Raw genomic sequence first — 18670 nt, 5'->3', positions numbered from 1 at the left:
GGCCGTAGGCGATGATTATTCGCCACGCTTCCGTGAGTCTGCCTCAGGGCAGCTCTGGCTGCAATTGTAGCTTACCACCACCGGTATGACTGTGTATGAACGAATAATGGACTCTGTGAATGTGAAGCGCTCTGGGTGTCATGAAGAGCGCTATATAAATCCAAGTCATTATTTTATGGTTGACTCTAGGCTTTGGAGTTTATCTTGTATGTGTTTTTGCTGTTCATTATTTTGTATTGAGCTAAAGAGATTGGAGAAGTGGTTTACACATACGTCTCCATTTTGGATGGGTGTTTGTTTAGTTTGTTCCAGTTTTCACAGATGTTTTTTTTTTTTTATAGATTCCTCTATATCCTGTAGCTGGTTTCTAACGTGTTGGTCCCTTTTTTCCTGACTGTTTTTGTAGTGTTTTAGTTTTTCACTGTATTGGAGACGTGTGTTGTCTGGGTCTCTGTGTTTTTCGTTTGATAGGTTCCTTAATTTCTTCCTGAGATTTTTACAATCATTATCATACCATTTGTCGTGCATATTTTTATTAACATTTGTCCTTTGCTTTCCTATTTGAGGCCTTTAGGTTGGATAAGGAGGCTGTAAGGTCAAATATGTTATTGAAGTTTTCTACCGCCCCGTTTACACTTTTGCTGTTGTATTGGAAGTTTTTTTCCAGGAATTGGTCTAATCGTGATTGGACCTTTTGTAGCTTGGTAGCAGTTTGGAATGCTTCTATACTACTTTCTTTCCATTTGTAGTGTTTTTTTAATAGTGTGTAGTTTGTTTGGTTTTGATATTTCCTGGTTGGGAGTTGATCTGTTCAGATAGACAGTGGTTTTGCTGTGGTCTGATAGAGGTGTTAGCGGGCTGACTGTGAACGCTCTGAGAGACTCTAGGCTGAGGTCAGTGATAAAGTAATCTACTGTACTGTTACCCAGAGATGAGCTGTATGTGTACCTACCATAAGAGTCCCCTCGGAGCCTACCGTTGACTATGTACAGTCCCAGCGAGCGACAGAGCTGTATAAGTTGTGACTCATGTTTATTTGTTGTTTGGTCATAGTTTTTTCTGGGGGTGCCTATTTGGGAGGCGATGTTTCCACCTCCTGGTAGGTGTTTGTCTCCCTGTGTGCTGAGAGTGTCGGGTTCCCATCCTGTCCTGGCATTGAGGTCCCCACAGACTACAATGTGACCACAAGCCTGGAACTGGTTGATTTCGCCTTGTAGGATTTGGAACATATCCTCCTTATAGTATGGGGATTCGATTGGGGGAATGTAAGTGCCACACAGGAAGATATCTTTCTCGGTTGATGCAAGTTCCTTATTTATTTTTCTCTCTCTCTCTCTCTCTCTCTCTCTCTGTCTCTGTCTCTGTCTCTGTCTCTCTCTCTCTCTGTGTCTCTCTCTCTCTCTGTGTCTCTCTCTCTCTCTCTGTGTCTCTCTCTCTCTCTCTGTGTCTCTCTCTGTGTGTGTGTGTGTCTCTCTCTCTCTCTCTCTCTCTCTCTCTCAGGTCTGGATTTCAAGAAGGACACTGAGCGAGACGGGGACCTCCCGTTGGACCCCCGTTCACTGGCGGTTACCACGGCAGCCAGCCCCCCCAAGAGGAGCCCCACCCCTTCCCCAGTGCCTAGCCCCTCCCCCTCACCTGAGCCTAACGAGGCTCCCAGCCCCGCTAACGAGGAGTCGTCGGCTCCCATGGCACCCTGGGAGTCTGCAGGGACACCAGGTACCAGCTGTCTACTTGCTCGAAACATTACTACTATTATTATTACTACTACTACTACTACTACTACTACTACTAGGGGTGTAAGAAAATATCAATACATAGTATCGTTGTGATATTACCAGGGCTTGACGTTTACTTTTTTCCCCAAGGAGAACATACCTTCTTCCCCAAATGAACAAATTTAGGAACACACAAAGACATTTAGGATCACAGTGAAAAACCAGTGAAAAAAAGCAACAGGTCTTGGTAGTTGAGTAGATTATATGCAGCTTGTAGGATATAATCTTTACTTGCACATGTTCTCCTAAATTAGTTTTCCGGTTCACAAACATATATTTTTTGTTGCACTGTGGAGCCCTGGATATTACTACTACTACTATTATTACTATAATGTATGTAGGGCTGTCCTCTACTGAAACACTTACACTGTCGAGCCCTGGATATTACTACTACTACTATTATTACTATAATGTATGTATGGCTGTCCTCTACTGAAACACTTGCACTGTCGAGCCCTGGATATTACTACTACTACTATTATTACTATAATGTATGTAGGGCTGCTCTACTAATGAAGTTCTAGTCCACTAGTGTTTAGTTGACTTTGGATTAGTTGAATACATTGACAAATCTGTAAAATGTTGCTATTATTTCATACTGGCTGCGCATCTTGCTTTGCTTTTTGGACTATCCTTGTGCCAATGAGCTTTCAATCATGCACCTATCACTGACCAGGATACGCCCACTACTAGGGATGTCCCGATCCGATCACGTGATCGGGATCGGGGGCCGATCACGTGATTTTCAGAAGATCGGGATCAACAAAAAAAAATCGCTTATTTATTTTTTACTTCTTTTTTTTTATTCAACAAACATGACCATGTTCACGTCTTAAACTCACACTGCGGCCTTAGTTTTGGTTTTAAATTGCATATCATCATTCATTTATTTATTGTCACACAGAGCAGAAGAATTTTGCCAAAACAAACGCATTTCCTTTGATTTAATTATACATCAAATGATTTATGTCAAGGATGAGGGACATCCACTAGTTGCAGAACTTGCAGTCACATGATTTTTACAGACGATGGCACCATTGCTCTCATGAAGCAGCAGGTTGGAGGCGGAGTTTTTAGATTACTCCGGTTGCAATGCCTCGCTTGAATGAAGTTAACTTTTCACCTGGATAACGTCAACCTGCAGCCGACCAGTGGGAGGCATAGTCTAGCAACGTTCGAGACAGGGGAGGGGAGAATTGAAGGAAGAATTGGCGAGGCGAAATTGGGATGGGAGAAAAATAGAAGATTTTTTTATTTTTTTTATTATTATAATTTTTTTTTTTTTTTTTGGATCGGATTGGGTAAGATCGGTATCGGTAGATACTCAAAATCACATGATCGGGATCGGATCGGGAGCAACAAAATTTGATCGGGACATCCCTACCCACTACCTATAAGCAGGAGCAGTGGCCATACTCTCCCTGTCTCTCTCTTTGATGTGAACAGGACGGCTCATGGGCAGAATGGACAAGAATCCATGTTCAAAGCGGTCCTTTTCAGGGCTGTCCCGCCAAAGACACGCCGATGCTTCCCGCCACGGAGACTCTAAGGAGCGGCGTGCCTCAGCCGGCTCCCGCCTCTCGCCAGGAGGTGGCGCCGCGAGTCAGCCTGCGTCCGGTACTGACCAGCCCGCGGCAGTGAGAAGAACATTGAGGGGTATCCTAGGTCAGTGGCACGCTGGACCTGCACAGTTTGCTGCGTCTGGTGGCTTGATGTCCGACAGGTTCATGTTGGAGTCCCGCGCCTTGCGGAGTAGTCTGTTGATATGGAAATGGTTGAAGGGGAAGGATATTCCCAAGATGAGCGTGTCACCGCCCAGCCACCCAGGCCTTCAGAGGGCAACACCGCCCCGCCACCCAGGCCTTCAGAGGGCAACAGAGCCCTGCCACCCAGGCCTTCAGAGGGCAACAGAGCCCTGCCACCCAGGCCTTCCGAGAGCAACACCGCCCCGCCACCCAGGCCTTCTTAGAGCAACACCACCCAGGCCTTCAGAGAGCAACACCACCCTGCCACCAAGGGAAAGCAAGAGCGCAGCTGAGGCAGCTGGTAAGTTCACTGCCCCGTCCAGGCCTTCCGAGAGCAACACCGCCCTGCCACCAAGGGAAAGCGGAGAACGAGTGGGGACAACGCGTCTTTCAACAGGCACCGACAGTCCTAGTAACCACATCCCCTCGGATAGATGAACGCCTACACTGAGCAACAGATAATAATAATAATAATAATATCTTAAATTTATATAGCGCCTTTCATGAGACCCAATGCGCTTAACAGGAGGGGCCAGTTAACACTTTAATCGCAGAAGACGCTGTGCAGCGTCTTTCCCCGCCATGCTTATTCTGCCGAAGACGCTGGACAGCGTCTTTGATATCAATATTTCAAAAATCTGTGATCGAAATCATCCCCCGGAGACATATGTACTGGTGAGCCCCTCTCAACTATCCAACGGTTCAAGAGCGCCATCTGGTGGCCGATCGCCCAAACAGGAAGTGATGCGGATGAAATGGTGCTCACCCTTATTTCGTCCGGGCACTCGCTATCGTTAGCAGGACTCCATCTTGACACACTGGATGTCGATCGGTTGCAAATAACTCTATAAACAACATGATTTGGACGTATATACTATTATACAACCTGGAAATGGATCGGGTATTTCTACATCCCATAATAGGAATATTTCAGTTCCACGCTCATCGTCCAACGGCGCGAGGAAGATACGGTAAGATCCAGCGTTATTTTTCAACGTGTTCTTTACTAACTGCTCTAATGATCATATCACCCACACTAGATGAATGATATAACGTTGCCCACGGAATTATAAACGACCCCCCGCCCATCCGGTCAACATCAGATCATACTTAGTAACTCCTAGAAGCACGTCCAGTTGAAATTTTTTATCTCTCACAGATTCCTATCAAACTATTTGATCATCAATATAATGCATTTGGGGCTATAAATCAAGTTCTGGAGAAAGCTGCAGAAAACGATAAAAACATACTTATACTTAGACCGTATTTTAGTATGAATATGTGAATGAAAAAGTATAACGTTGCTACACCCTGAACAATAGATATAGGACGTTGAATGGGCCATAGTAATGTCAATTTAGCAATACAATTTAAAAAGTTATAGCCCTGCAAAGAAGGGGAACTTCTCCATGTTAAATAGGGCTGGCGAGGGATGGTAAATTATGAATTTAACCCCGGCGATCAAAGTGTTAAGGGAGGGGAACAGGGAACAATGTAACAACAAAATAATAATCAAAAGGAAGGAAAGAAAGAAAAAGGAAATCAGGCAGTCATTTACAAATTTGGTGAAGAGGTGGGTTTTGAGTTGGGATTTGAAGGAGTGCAGGGATGTAGCACTACGGATGTTTGGAGGGAGTGAGTTCCAGAGGGTGGGTGCGGCCACAGAGAAGGCTCTGGGACCAACAGTCCGCATGTTGGTGGTGGGGATGGAGAGGAGACCGGAGTCAGAGGACCAGCTGAACACCACTTCCTGGAAAACGGAGGGGCCTTGGAACTAGCTACGTGAACAAAGCGGAACAGAGACTGTGTGCCGTGTTCTGTCATAGTATTTCATTGTATTGGCGGAGAAAGCTATTACTTTTACTTTTAATCGGTTTCTCTTGCCTCCACTTACTAGGGAAAACTAAGACTGACAGTCTAACCACCGGGGGAGAGTCTGGTTAACCAGTGACCTCCTGACCCCACACAAGCGCGTCACCACCAGCTCCCTAGAGGAACCGCGGAGACCTCGAAAGCACTCAGTCGAGTGAAACACAACATGACCCAGAGAGGCAGGAAGGGTTTTGTGACCAAAATCTGAACAGAGTGACAAATTGAAAAGCTCTCTCCCTCCGCATGAGGATCTCTCTTGTGGCTCCATACACAGAGCACCCCTGTTTTAAGCCAATCCTAGAAATAAAGGCCTGATCAAGCCAATAATTATTCTGGAAAACCAGTGGTAAAGGACTCGAGGGTTAACCTATCAAACGGTTCCGTCCCGCCTGCCCCAGTGAGCACTGGGTAGAGCGGTTGTCTGGTGATCGGAATAGATTCCCGCTCCTCCTCCGGGCAGCGTGTCGATGTGTCCTTGAGCAAGACACTTAACCCATAATTGCTCCCGATGAGCAGGTTGGCACCTTGCATGGTCGCCTCCGCCGTCGGTGTGTGAATGTGAGGAACAAAATGGTAAAGTGTTTTGGTTAAATTCGCTTTATAAATCCAGTATTTTCTACATTTACTGGCGAAAAAAATAGAGATAGGAAACTGGACGCCTTAGAGGAATACGCCTTGTCCTAATTGGAGGGATGCTGACGGTCAACTCAGCCACACAAATGGTACTTGTTTACGGAAGCAAGCAAAGGGCGAAATGGGCCTTTATTCAGAAAATGGAAAACACCGTAGTAAAAACGGGATGGGTAACGGGATCGGCCCAGACAGCCGAGGTGGCTGGATTTCTGGAAGGAATACTATGGTGTGGCTTGAAAAAGATGAAGCGCTACACAATAGTCACGCAGAGTGAGTACTGCTACAAGGTGGGGAAACGAGGAACTGGAAGGACGGAGAGTTCCAAAATGCCCCTATCGCACGCGGCACAATGGGCCATAATAGCAAAGTCGAAGAATGCGAATAACATGGATAAAGGTGGAGAGTCACATTACAAAGGACAACTATCTGCATAGGGGAAATCGGGAAGTGGACAAGGAAGTTAAATTTTACCCATGTACCCAAGGCAATAAAAACCTTACGGTTGATTAGCCCAGCCTCATGGAAACGTGACGACGAGGTGGTAGTACCTCTCCAAGAAGGGAGGGCAGTACTGCGAAGAGTACATAAGGACCTAGGTCATGTAGGGGTAGCTAGGGTCCTGTCCTTGAAAAATCTGAAAATCTGTGTGAAACAGGCACGCAAACAACTGGTCAGAAAATAATGCACAGAATGCACAAAACGGCATTGCAATCTGATGAAAAATGGCGGAGGAATCTACATAATGAAAAAGTAACTGTACTTACAGTAGATTTCATTCACTGTTCTTGCTGCACGCCTGGTGATACTAAATCCAGATTGAACTCTGCCATTGGAAAGAGGAGATTTGGCCCGATCCATAGATGTGCGACTTGGCTGTAATAAAGGTCATTTATAGGCCTGATATTCTATAATATTTCAAATGTGTCCGGATGGCAGAATTCAGTACTGTATCTACAAAACCTTTTGTTTAATCATCTTCCATTTATTCATTTGCTTAGATTTTCTGTACACGTGATCTCAAGAAGGTGATGAACGAGCTGTGGCAGTTCTCCATGTCTGGTCATTGTTAGCATGGTGTTATTCACCGTCAAAGATGAATTTCTTTATTTTTATTTGAATTTATATTCTCTTTCGTTCATTACAATTTACTCTAGCCTAGTAACGGACACAATATCTCTGAAACTCGGAATACATTCCCTGAGATCCATAGATGTCCCTAGATACCAAGAACATGCAAATGGACCTTGTAGAAGTGGAGCAATCTTCCATTTACTTAGATGTATTTTTAGGCGGATTTTCAGAAAATAGGGCTAGGGCTCAAAAGGTTAACAGGCACCCAGAAAAGTGGCAACTTTTTTTACTTGAACTTGAGGACTGCATACTTCTTTTGCAAAGCTTTGCTTTATACTTATACCACATGCATGAGCCTCATCTATTTTGAAAGATAACATTCTGAAGTTATTAATGCAAAAAAGATAAATCACTTTTAGTGCTAATGAAATAGAGTAACAGAGGTCTGAACTTGAGTTGAATTTGAACTTGTGTACTCACATTTTTCTGTAGTGGTTGCAAGATTCCATATTCCAATATTCCAGCATAGAGGTAGGTATAAGCTGGAAAACACAGCGGTTCCATATCCTGAAGTCTTATGTAGTACAGGTTAAAATTTTATAAAAATCTCTTCAGAAATGGATCTTTGAGAGATGTCCGAGTATAACAAAAATTAAAAAAAATGCTCTTCAAAAATACCATTTCCTCATCCACAGCTGTTCATTCTGAAGAGTGATTCACTTCTGGTTTTCGCTCGTCAACTTTCACCTAGATCCCTTATTTGCACTCCCCCCACGTGGGGTATCATTGGAAAGGTACACTCATTAGCTACAACGCTGACCAATCATTTTCACCATCAGCTGATGATTGGCAGTTCTGGAGCGTCAGGAGTCCGGGGTGGTCATCTGACGCACAGCGCGTAAAAAGACGCTCACCTGACATGACCATCTCCCCGTCTCTCGAAGTCCGTAACCTGGGCGTCACCCTTGACTCCACACTTTCATTTCACTCCCACATCAAATCTGTCACCAAGTCTGCCTTCTACCACCTCAGGAACATCTCCCGTCTCCGACCCTCACTCTCAGACTCTGTGGCGGAGACCCTGATCCACTCATTTGTCACCTCCCGGTTGGACTACTGTAATGGAGTCCTGTTCGGGGTACCCAGCAAAGCCCTGGACAGGCTCCAGTATGTCCAGAACTCAGCTGCCAGGGTTCTCACTCACACAAAGCCCTGGCAGCACATCACCCCCACCCTCATCCATCTCCACTGGCTTCCAGTCAGGTTCCGCATCACCTTCAAACTCCTGCTCCTCACCTACAAATCCCTCCATGCCCTCGCCCCCCGGTACCTGTCTGATCTCCTCCACCAGTACACTCCATCCCGGAACCTACGATCCTCTGATCTAGGTCTCCTCTCCATCCCTCGCACCAGGTTACGGACTTTTGGGGACAGAGCCTTCAGCGTGGCGTCCCCTACCCTCTGGAACTCTCTCCCCCCCGAAATCCGCAACGCCCCAACCCTGGACACCTTCAAATCCGCTCTAAAAACACACCTCTTCACCAAGGCTTTCCCCATCAGTTAGTTTTAGATTAAATTAGGTCCATTATCCCCTACTTTCCCTCATCTCCTCTTCCCCCTCCCCCCCTACTTTCCTTGCCCTATTTTTTGTCCTGATTGTAAAGCGACCTTGGGTTCTATGAAAGGCGCTATATAAATTTGATTTATTATTATTATTATTATTATCGTCATGTAACTCGAGAACCGTGGCACAGATTTGGTCGAGTGAGGTGGCGTTCGAACGGCAACAAATAGATCTTTCGAGCTGTAATTTATATGTTCCGCGAAAAATGCAGCTGGAGCTAGATGCTCGCAAAGTGCCGTGACTTTGTGCGTTGGTGCTAATGTAATAGTTACAGAGGTTTGAACACACAAATACAAGTTGTTTACTCGCGTCTTTGTTTACTTGTTGCAAGATGCCTGTTTTTGAGTTCCAGCTGAGAGGTAGGAGCTGGAAAATAATGGTTCCATAGCCTGAAGTTGATAACAATCCCACGGAAAAATGTTTTTGTAATGTTCGTATCGGTAATAATTCGTCCAAAATAGTCGACCGCTCAATTCATTTAGATGGGCGAGTGAGGAATTCTCAAAACGAACAACTTACTCATCTTCTTCTGTCCCTTTATCGTAGGAATCAACTAGGGGTGGACGGTATAAACGGTATACGGTATAAACGGTATTAATTTGCTCTACGGTATGGATTTTGACTATACCGTGTAACCGGTAGAGTAGCTCTAAAATAGCAATGACGTCATGTAACCACAGCGCGACTATTTCAATCGCATTTGCCCCTAAAAATAGATAGAATTAGTCATAGATAATAGATATGTGCAAACTGGAAAAAGTTATTTAGGAGGCTTTGCGCAGTGGGCGTGTCAACACGCAATTGTCATTTCATAATAAACACATATCACCGTGGCGCACAGCAAGTTTCAATTTCAGTTCCTGGCATTTTTAACCAGTGGAGAAAGGTAAGAGATGTCCCTATCGTTTTTCTTATATGAATTATTCTACGTTAATAAAACATAACTGGTGATCAACTACAGTTTGCTGTAAACATTATGATATGCGTGTAGTGTTATGATAACGACGGCTGCAGCGGGAGCCGGGAGGACGGCGGCAGCAGTGGATTTGCGAATAGCATGCAGCTGCAGAGCCAGCGGCGCTTTCAGGTCAGGTCCGCTCAACAGCGCCCCCCCACCCAACGGCTGAAAGCTGTGACCAGACCTGAAAGCGCCGCTGGCTCTGCGGCTCTGCAGCTACATATGCTTCTAGCAAAATCCAGCATCCAGCCCGGCTGTTTGCAATGGGAGCAGCACGGACTCGGGACTTATTTTATTTGGAATATAATGACTTTATACGCAAAAGTAGCCTAGTTTTAAGTTAAAATATTATAAATCTACATGCCTTGAGGATGTCATTCTTTATATAGCCTGCCTATCGGGCAAAAAAAAGTATTCTAACGGAAACACTGATACCGTGATATATACCGTTACCGTCTATGCTTCAAATTATACCGTGATATACATTTTAGACCATACCGTCCACCCCTAGAATCAACCCTTGGGTAAGGTACCGTTAGCTCCAGAATTTAATTTGCTACAAAAATCTAAACTTTCTAAATCTAGACCATGTTTGAAGGCAAACAAAAGCAAATCCCGCTCAGATAGCACAGATTCAAGATTCAATCGGTTTATTTCAAACCCCTGTGTTAGTTTGGCTACATTTACCATTGACCGGCAAAACAACATTTGAAAAATAAATGTAATGGGAAACGAGGAACCCCCCCCCCCCCCCCATTTAAAAAAAAAAATAAAACAGCCAGAAACTATTCACTGTTTGAAAAGGAGATGGAAGAAGCAAAGCTTATCTGTTTCCATCCCCCATCAATAACTAATTGCAATATTATATATACTTCAGCAAGTACAATATGACACGATTTCCAATACATATGATACAATACAATTTGCAAATACTTCAACTACACACAACACAATCACACATGCACACACACACACACTAGACTATACTCATGTCACCCTTCAAATCATTCTCATACAATACGTTGGGCTTCCTCCCTGGTATAATTTGTGAACACCATCTTTTTGAACTTCCTCTTTTTTTTTTTATATATATCTTTTTCCCCCTCCTTTTTCCTCCGATTTTCTCCCATCCCAATGTTAGTCGTTATGCCAATTCCCAATCCCCTTCCTGGTTGCTGCGCACTTACCCCCCACAGTCGGTCTGGGAGAGTGGAGGCTATCACGTGCTTCCTCCGACACACGTCTAGCCAATCAACCGCTTCTTTTCACCTGGCAGCGCGGATTCTCACTGAGAGGGCGTAGCGTGTGGAAGGATCACACTATCCCACTTAGATCCTATCCACGCTTAGCAGGCGCCCCGACCGAACTGTAGGAGTCGCTGTTTACAACGACCCGGACCCACCCCGCCAGCTTCTCCCACCCTCTAATACTGCCAATTGTATTAGTGTGAACGGCCAGCCAAGCTGGTGACAACGCCGGGAGCTGTGAGCTGGATTCGAACAGGCGAATCCTAGCGTCTCCGGGGTTGGTGACGAACGCAATCTCCGCTACGCCACCTGACCGCCCTTTGAATTTCCTCTTTAATATATTTATAGATTGACTGGATTTGATCTCCTCCTCCAGATCATTCCACAAGGTAACTCCACACAGAGAAATACACATAGCCTTCCTGGTTGTTCTTGAAGATTGCTGTTCCAGTTTGAGTTTCCCTCTAAGGTTATATCTTTGAAGTCCAGCTCTCTCACAGAACAATTTCTGTATCTTGTCAGGAAGGCTGTGGTGTATGACTCTGAGTCTGTACATGAACTGGGCGGTTTTGTAATCCACCAGGTCCTTTAATTTCAGGACTGAAACTTTTAAAAACAAAGAATTTGTATGTGCTTTATAGCTCTCATTGGTTACAATCCTGATTGCTCTTTTTTGGACCATAACCAAAGGAAGTAGGTTGGTTTCATAGGTATTTCCCCACACCTCAACACAATAATTCAGATATGGAAGGACCAAAGCATTATATAAGATAAAAGAAGATAGTTGGTTCAGCCAATACCTTGACCTCCACATAATACTCAATGCTCTTACATGGCTTATGTGAGACTTCCAACAAATGTTTTCATTTATGATCACTCCTAAGAATAACTCAGTTGCTGGTGTTTGTGAGGTTTTAGTGAGTTTGTGAGAAGATTGGATCAGTTAACTCTTTCACTACCACACTACAGAAGGTTAACTCTTTCACTACCACACTATCATGACTTTGTGTGTTTACAGTGCCACAAGACCAGGCCCGGACTGGCCATCGGGAGCACCGGGAGTTTTCCCGGTGGCCTGGCCTGCACAGATAAAAAAAAAAAAAAAAAAAAAAAATTATATTATATATTTTTTTTTATTATAATCTCCTTTTTTTTTTTTTTGCCAGGCCATTTTTTCTAGTTGTGGCGGCGGCGCGGCGCGATAGTTTTTAGATAACCAGGTGGTTGGGGAACAACCAGGATTTCACTGTCTGCGACAGAGTTGGAGAAGTGTCTGACTCTCCCTCTCGCGGAGCATTCTCACACACACAAATGGTGCCGTGCTGCCACATGTGATTGGTGGAGGCGGGACCAGGCCATACAACTGATTGACAGCGGAGACGGCGAATGGAATGGCAGAGATGGCACTCTCACGAGATAAAGCTGGGAACGAGGTTACACTGAGCCAGGTAGTGAAGTGGGGACTCGGGAGAGAGATAGAGCGAAAGTAACATTGATGTCAAGATGGACAGTGGAAGAAAGAGAGGGTGGATCAGAGAGGGAGAAAGCAAACAAAATAAAGGCCCTTGCATCAGGAGATGCTGCTAAATCCGGGAACATTTATCAAATGTTTTCTTGCACCAAGCCCAAAGTCAAGGGACCAGCAGGTTAGTCAGCGAGAAAAATAAACATGTGGATGTTAGCTTGATTGATTGATTGATTGAAAAGTTTATTAACAGATTGCAGAATGGGTACAGTACAGTACAGCTCAATACATACAATTGTTAAGGGGATGCAGACCAGAGAAAGACTTTCGTCTTGTTTACATCAGGGTCCCCCATTGGGTAGGGGGGGGACACACATTGTACACTGTACATTGGAATACTGACAAAGCCATACTTGGTAATTTACTGTACAACTAGGTTAGGACATTTGTAGGGGCCAGTTTCGAATTGCAGTCTCCCGTAGGTGTTTTTTTAGAGTGTTTTTGAAAGTGGGTAGTGATTCACATTCCTTTACTCTTTTCTGAAAAGAGTTATTATTATTAAGAGTATATATTATTATTTGGTGGATTATATTAATATGTACTGTTGGTCTGTGGTAATTCCATGTACGAATAAATAAATAAATGATGATGATGATGAATATGGTATTGTGCTCTTGCTCTGTTTGAATAGGTGGAGAGTGGTTAACTGTATTATAATAGTAAATCTTTTGGGTATTGTGCTCTTGCTGTTATTTGAATAGGTGGAGAGAGTAGCAGTGCAATGGCAGTGCTAGTTAGGCAGGAGCCTTTGGAGAGAGAGATGGGTCTAGGACCCAGCACAGTGATGACAGCGGAAAGTGACGGTGAAAGAAGAGAACAAGCATTTGAATATTTTTCCCGCCCTCTATCCAAAGATTTTGAATTATTTTTCAACTACCACCTACAACAAACCCCTCTAAAATCAATTCCCAAAGTGTTCCACTCAAAAGATGGTACAAACAGAAAATGGCTGTCCTACAATGATGCAAACCACTCTCTATTCTGCTCGGTATGTCTTGCATTCAGCAAATCTGACAATGACAGTGCATTCACCAGAGGAGGCATGCAGACATGGAAACATGTCCATCAGAGAATAAAGGAGCATGAGCAAAGCAATGCCCATAGAGAGAGTGCCGAAGCCTATTTCCTCCGAGCTAAAAAGGCAGACATCAGTAGCCTCCTGAGTGAAAAACAAGTCACAGCACATCGAGATCAGGTCAGGAAGAAGAGGCAGGTTATGGAACGTATCATTCCATTACAGACTGCTTACTGGCAATAAATAAATGGATGAGTAAGAAGTTCCTGAAACTAAACGAGAACAAAACTGAAATTCTAATTATCGGCTCCAAAACTAAAAAAGAAACATTAATAAAGAACCTGGGGGGACTAACCCCTTGGATCAAATCTGAGGTCACTAGTCTTGGGGTTATCATAGATTCAGAACTGAACTTCAATTCTCATATTAGCAAAGTGACAAACATCGTTCTTCCATCTTAGAAATATAGCAAAAGTACGACCATTTATTAATCGGAACGATGCTGAGAAGCTAATTCATGCATTCATATCTAGCCGGTAATGCACTACTAATGCACTTTTCACAGGTCTCCCTAAGAAAACCACGGAGAGGCTTCAGCTAATCCAAAACTCTGCAGCCCGACTGCTAACTAGAACCAAAAGGAGAGAGCACATTAGTCCAGTCTTAGCTGCTTTACACTGGCTTCCTGTAACATTTAGAATTGACTTTAAGGTCCTTCTCCTTACATACAAAGCTCTAAATGGACAGGGACCTAGCTACATCGCCAACACTCTAATAAATTACACACCAGCAAGAACACTGCGATCATCAGCTGCTGGACTACTAGAGGCTCCCAGAAGCAGTCAAAAGAGGATCGGTAATGCAGCCTTTATCAACTATGCCCCAAAACTATGGAACAAACTACCCCAAAACATCAGGGAAGCCAACTCGCTAGACATCTTTTGACAGCTTAAAACCTATCTCTTTGCTCAGGCATTTCACTGATAGATATCTGCTACCACCTAGTGGCAAGAGGAAACATCAGGGATATCCTGACACAACTTGTATTTACCTGCACTATTCTTACCCTGCCTACTCTTATACACTGCCTATCAAATTCATGTGTCGGTTATTGCACTTTTTACTTCTTACTGATGACTATTTTTAAACTGAATCATTTTAATCTATTTTTATTATTTGCTAGATCCAAATGTGAAACACTGATTATTTGTATTACTGAATAGAGAGCCTATTAGGATGCTAGATCCTAATGTGAAACACTGTGGTTTGCCATACCTTGCTATGCTCGCTCATGCCTGTATTTTTTTTATGTCCGTTCTATTTTATAATTTTTTGACTATTTTTAAACTGAATCATTTTAAACAATTTTTACTATTTGTGTTACTGAAAACTGTAAGCGGAGAGACTATTGGGATGCTAGATCCTAATGTGAAACACTGTGATTCTACCTGTCTATCTTTTTATGCTCGCTTATGCCTGTATTTTTTACTGTTGTGAAGCACTTTGAACTGCAACCTCTGTATGAAAAGTGCTATACAAATAAAGTTATTATTATTATTATTGACATACTCAAAGTAATTGGAAAGCGTGGTCTTAGCTACAGGGGAGACGTACATGAAGCTGCATATAGCCTTGACGACCCAACCATAGACCATGGCAATTTCTTGGAAATGATATTGTTGCTCAGCCGATATGATGTCTGTCTCCAAGAGCATGTAAACGACAGCATAGAGAAGAGCAAGAGGCAACATGAGAGGAAAGGTACAGGAAGAGGGTCCCTCGTTACTTTGTTGTCCAAAACAACTGTCGACAAGTTAATTGATGTCATCAGGGTCTTAATTCAAGATGTGATTGCTGCTGAAGTTCAGGAGGCAGGGATGTTTTCAATACAAATAGACACCACACAGGATTTAACATCCAAAGACCAGTGTGCTGTAGTTCTGCGCCATGTCACCGACGTTGTCCATGAGAGACTCATCGGTGTTATTGACTGTGAGTCAGCAACGGGACAGTATTTTGTGGAGCTCCTTAAACAGACCCTGGAGAAGGTGGGCATTAACATCAAGAACTGTGTAGGGAACTCGACAGACGGAGCTGCTAATATGCAGGGACAGTATAAGGGCTTCTCTGCATTGCTCTCAGGAGAGGCCCCTGACCAAGTGCACACTTGGTGTTACTCGCATGTGCTGAATCTGGTGCTTACAGACACCACTGGGGTTGTAGTGGCAAGTGCATCCCTTTTCTCTTTGTTGAACGACATTGCTGTGTTCACTAGGGAGTCCTACAAGCGCATGCAGGTACGGGAAGGAACCAGTGGGGACAAACGGCACAGACGGCTTGGTTTAATTGGAGAAACTCGCTGGTGGGCCAAGGACCATGCCTTGACGAAAGTGTTTGGAGGCTTTGGAAAGCCTGACCGTGCACTCTACACAGATGTGGTGATCGCCATGATGAAAATTGAGGAGGATGAGACCATGAAACCTGTTGCCAGAGTCGAGGCCAGAGGATACCTGGAAGCACTCCTGAGGTATGAAACCGTACTCACCGCTCAGGTGTTTCTCCGGATTTTTGAGCAGACTTCCCCAGTCTCAACGTACTTGCAAACAAGTGGCATGGATATTTTAACAGCCCAGCGCTTGGTGATGGGAACTGAAGACAACCTGAAGAAGTGTGCCAGGGACTTCGATGGTGTGAAGAGGGCAGCAGACACTTTTGTCGAGTGGGCCAATGGCATTCTGCAGGAGCAGCAGGACTGTGATGCTGAAGTGCAAACTGCTCTCCCAGAGAAGCGACAAAAGAAGGAAAAAAAAATGTCAGGTGAATTGGCAGAAGACGAGCCCATCACAGATGCTATGTTGGATTATAAAGTCAAGATCCACAATGTAGTCCTCGACACTGTGATCGACAGTTTTCACCGGCGTTATGCAGCTAATGCAGTATTGTACTCAGATTTTGCCTGCATGGACCCGAAGAACTTCCTTGAAATTAGGACAAAGGGCCTTCCAAATGCAGCCATGAAGGAGCTCAGCAAGTGCCTGCAGAAGTTTGATGAGCGTGCCACAGTGGAGAACTTGCAGGCAGAACTGACAGACCTGGCAACACAATGGGAGAGACTGAAGATGTCGCCTTTGGATGGGTACAGCACCAGAGACAGGGGAGCCGGTGACGTGCCAGGGGAACAATCTGATCATCTGGAGGAAAACATGGAGCTGACTAGCAGACATTGTAAAACATGTAAAAACTGTGCAATATGTTGCCATCTGCTCTTGTCACAGTACAATCTACTGACGGATGCCTACCATGTTATTGGTATGGGCTACAAGTTCCTCCTCATTTTATCTGTTACCCAAGTGGCCTGTGAGAGAACCTTTTCTACCCTGAAGTTCGTCAAGAACCGGTTAAGAACCTCCCTCACCCAGGATAACCTTGAAGCTTTCCTTTTGATGTCAACGGAGAAGGAGATTCTGATGGGACTTGACCGAGACAGCATAATTGACAAGATGGCAGAGGGCAGTGAATTACTGCGCCGCCTACTGACCTACTGAAGGTAGGACAATCTCTAAACTTGGCTAGATAGTGAGTAGTGACTGTCACTGACTTTTAGTGTTATGAATGTTTTTGTATGCACATCCAAATGAAACACACACACACCACAGTTTTTCTACTGATCATGTTAATATAAATGATCATTGTTAATTTACAAATAAAAGTTACCATTAAACAGATGCAACACAGATAAAAAATGTCCTGCCATTCAAATCTGCTGCCTTCATTGACACATTGTGTTTATGTATTTTGTGTGTGTGTGTGTGTTTCTTGAGTGCACCAATGTCTCTATAACCTATGTTGTGTGTTCCAGAGGCAGTGTGGGTCTGTCTAAGCCCACCTTCACCCAGCAGCTGTCCATCCCTCCTGACTCCTGCAGCAGTACCTCCAGCTAAGCTGACACTTACTCTAGTTTGACACCCGTACACTTCATTCAACAACCTACACCCACCACTGATTTTGTACATAGTTATTTATATTTATTATTTAATAAATATTGGTTAAACGTTATAGTCCTTGTGTCGTCTCCCTCCTTAATGATATGTACCTTTGGTTTTATTTGAGGTTCATAACAGTACATTGTACTAAGCAATTGTTGGCTCATTAGTTTGTGATTTGCATGCACTAAAATGCACCAGAATGCAGGAAATTAAGTATTTGTAACTCAAATGTTCCTGGTGGGGGACCCCCAGACCCCCCGCTTAAAAAGTGGCCTGACTGGGGATATATTTCGCGCTATATCTCCCGGTATGAATTATTTCCCCAGTCCGGCCCTGCACAAGACCGAGTCATTGACATAACAAAAGAGCCTGACGCAAGGTGTTAATGTCCCCAGAGAGAGAGGGGGCCATGGAATACAATGCATTATGGGTAGGGTTGTAGTTTAACACAGTGGTTCCCAAACCTCTCCTTGAGACACCCCAGCCGTTCCATGTATTTGTTAAATTCCACCACCAGCACACCTGATTCAACTAATAAAGGGCTTGTTAAGTTGAATCCGGTGTGCTGGTGGTGGAATTTAACAAATACATGGAACGGCTGGGGTGCTTCGAGGAGAGGATTGGGAAGCACTGGTTTAACACACAAGTGTGAAACTCTCCAGAAAGTTTCAAGGCCAATAATCTCTGAATACGTTTTGTGATATCACCATGATTCATAGGAAGTAGCTTGAAAAGTATCCCACCAACATTTTCAAGTGATGGCTTATTTTGAAGGTATGAATCTGTACTTTCATAATATGTAAAAAAAAAAAAAAATGACGTTGCCTCAACAAGTCCCTCCTATCCACGGCTGGACACATATGTAGCATTTCGCCACCACATAAATCCTCCCTTGCATGGCGTTTAGCCATGATCTATCTGGGATTTGTCATGTACTATATGTGCTAGTGATGTTTGTGTACTAATGATTTTTGTGTAATAATGATTCACATGACTAAATTACTAAATATACTTAAACATAACACCTAACTAAGTACATGTACAAATATGCAGGATATACATTAGATATTCCTTGGTTGTACAATACATTTTTCATTACTGAAACATCATTAGCAAGAGTGAAAAAACCTGACACTGCGTTATTTATACAGGAAAAACCCGTGCCCCAGTGTCGTTCCTCTGCGACACCTGAAATGCTGTTTTCTTGTTGTTATTTGTG

The 18670-nt window shown here is 43.9% G+C and overlaps 1 protein-coding gene across 1 annotated transcript in view; it reads left to right on the top strand.

The window, feature by feature from the left end:
• Window positions 1–18670, top strand: part of LOC311229905 (protein TASOR-like) — a gene marked incomplete at its 5' end in the record, with an annotated part of 180099 nt that overhangs the window by 95430 nt on the left and 65999 nt on the right. Inside the window, one exon of the mRNA XM_084315973.1 lies at window positions 1501–1716. Within this exon, the coding sequence (XP_084172099.1) occupies window positions 1501–1716 (216 nt within the window). The remainder of the gene's footprint in view (window positions 1–1500; window positions 1717–18670) is intronic.

The sequence above is a fragment of the Notolepis coatsorum genome (assembly GCF_963971535.1).
Source record: "Notolepis coatsorum genome assembly, chromosome: 6".
Lineage (NCBI taxonomy): Eukaryota > Metazoa > Chordata > Actinopteri > Aulopiformes > Paralepididae > Notolepis > Notolepis coatsorum.
This window is presented reverse-complemented; position numbering and strand designations above follow the sequence as displayed.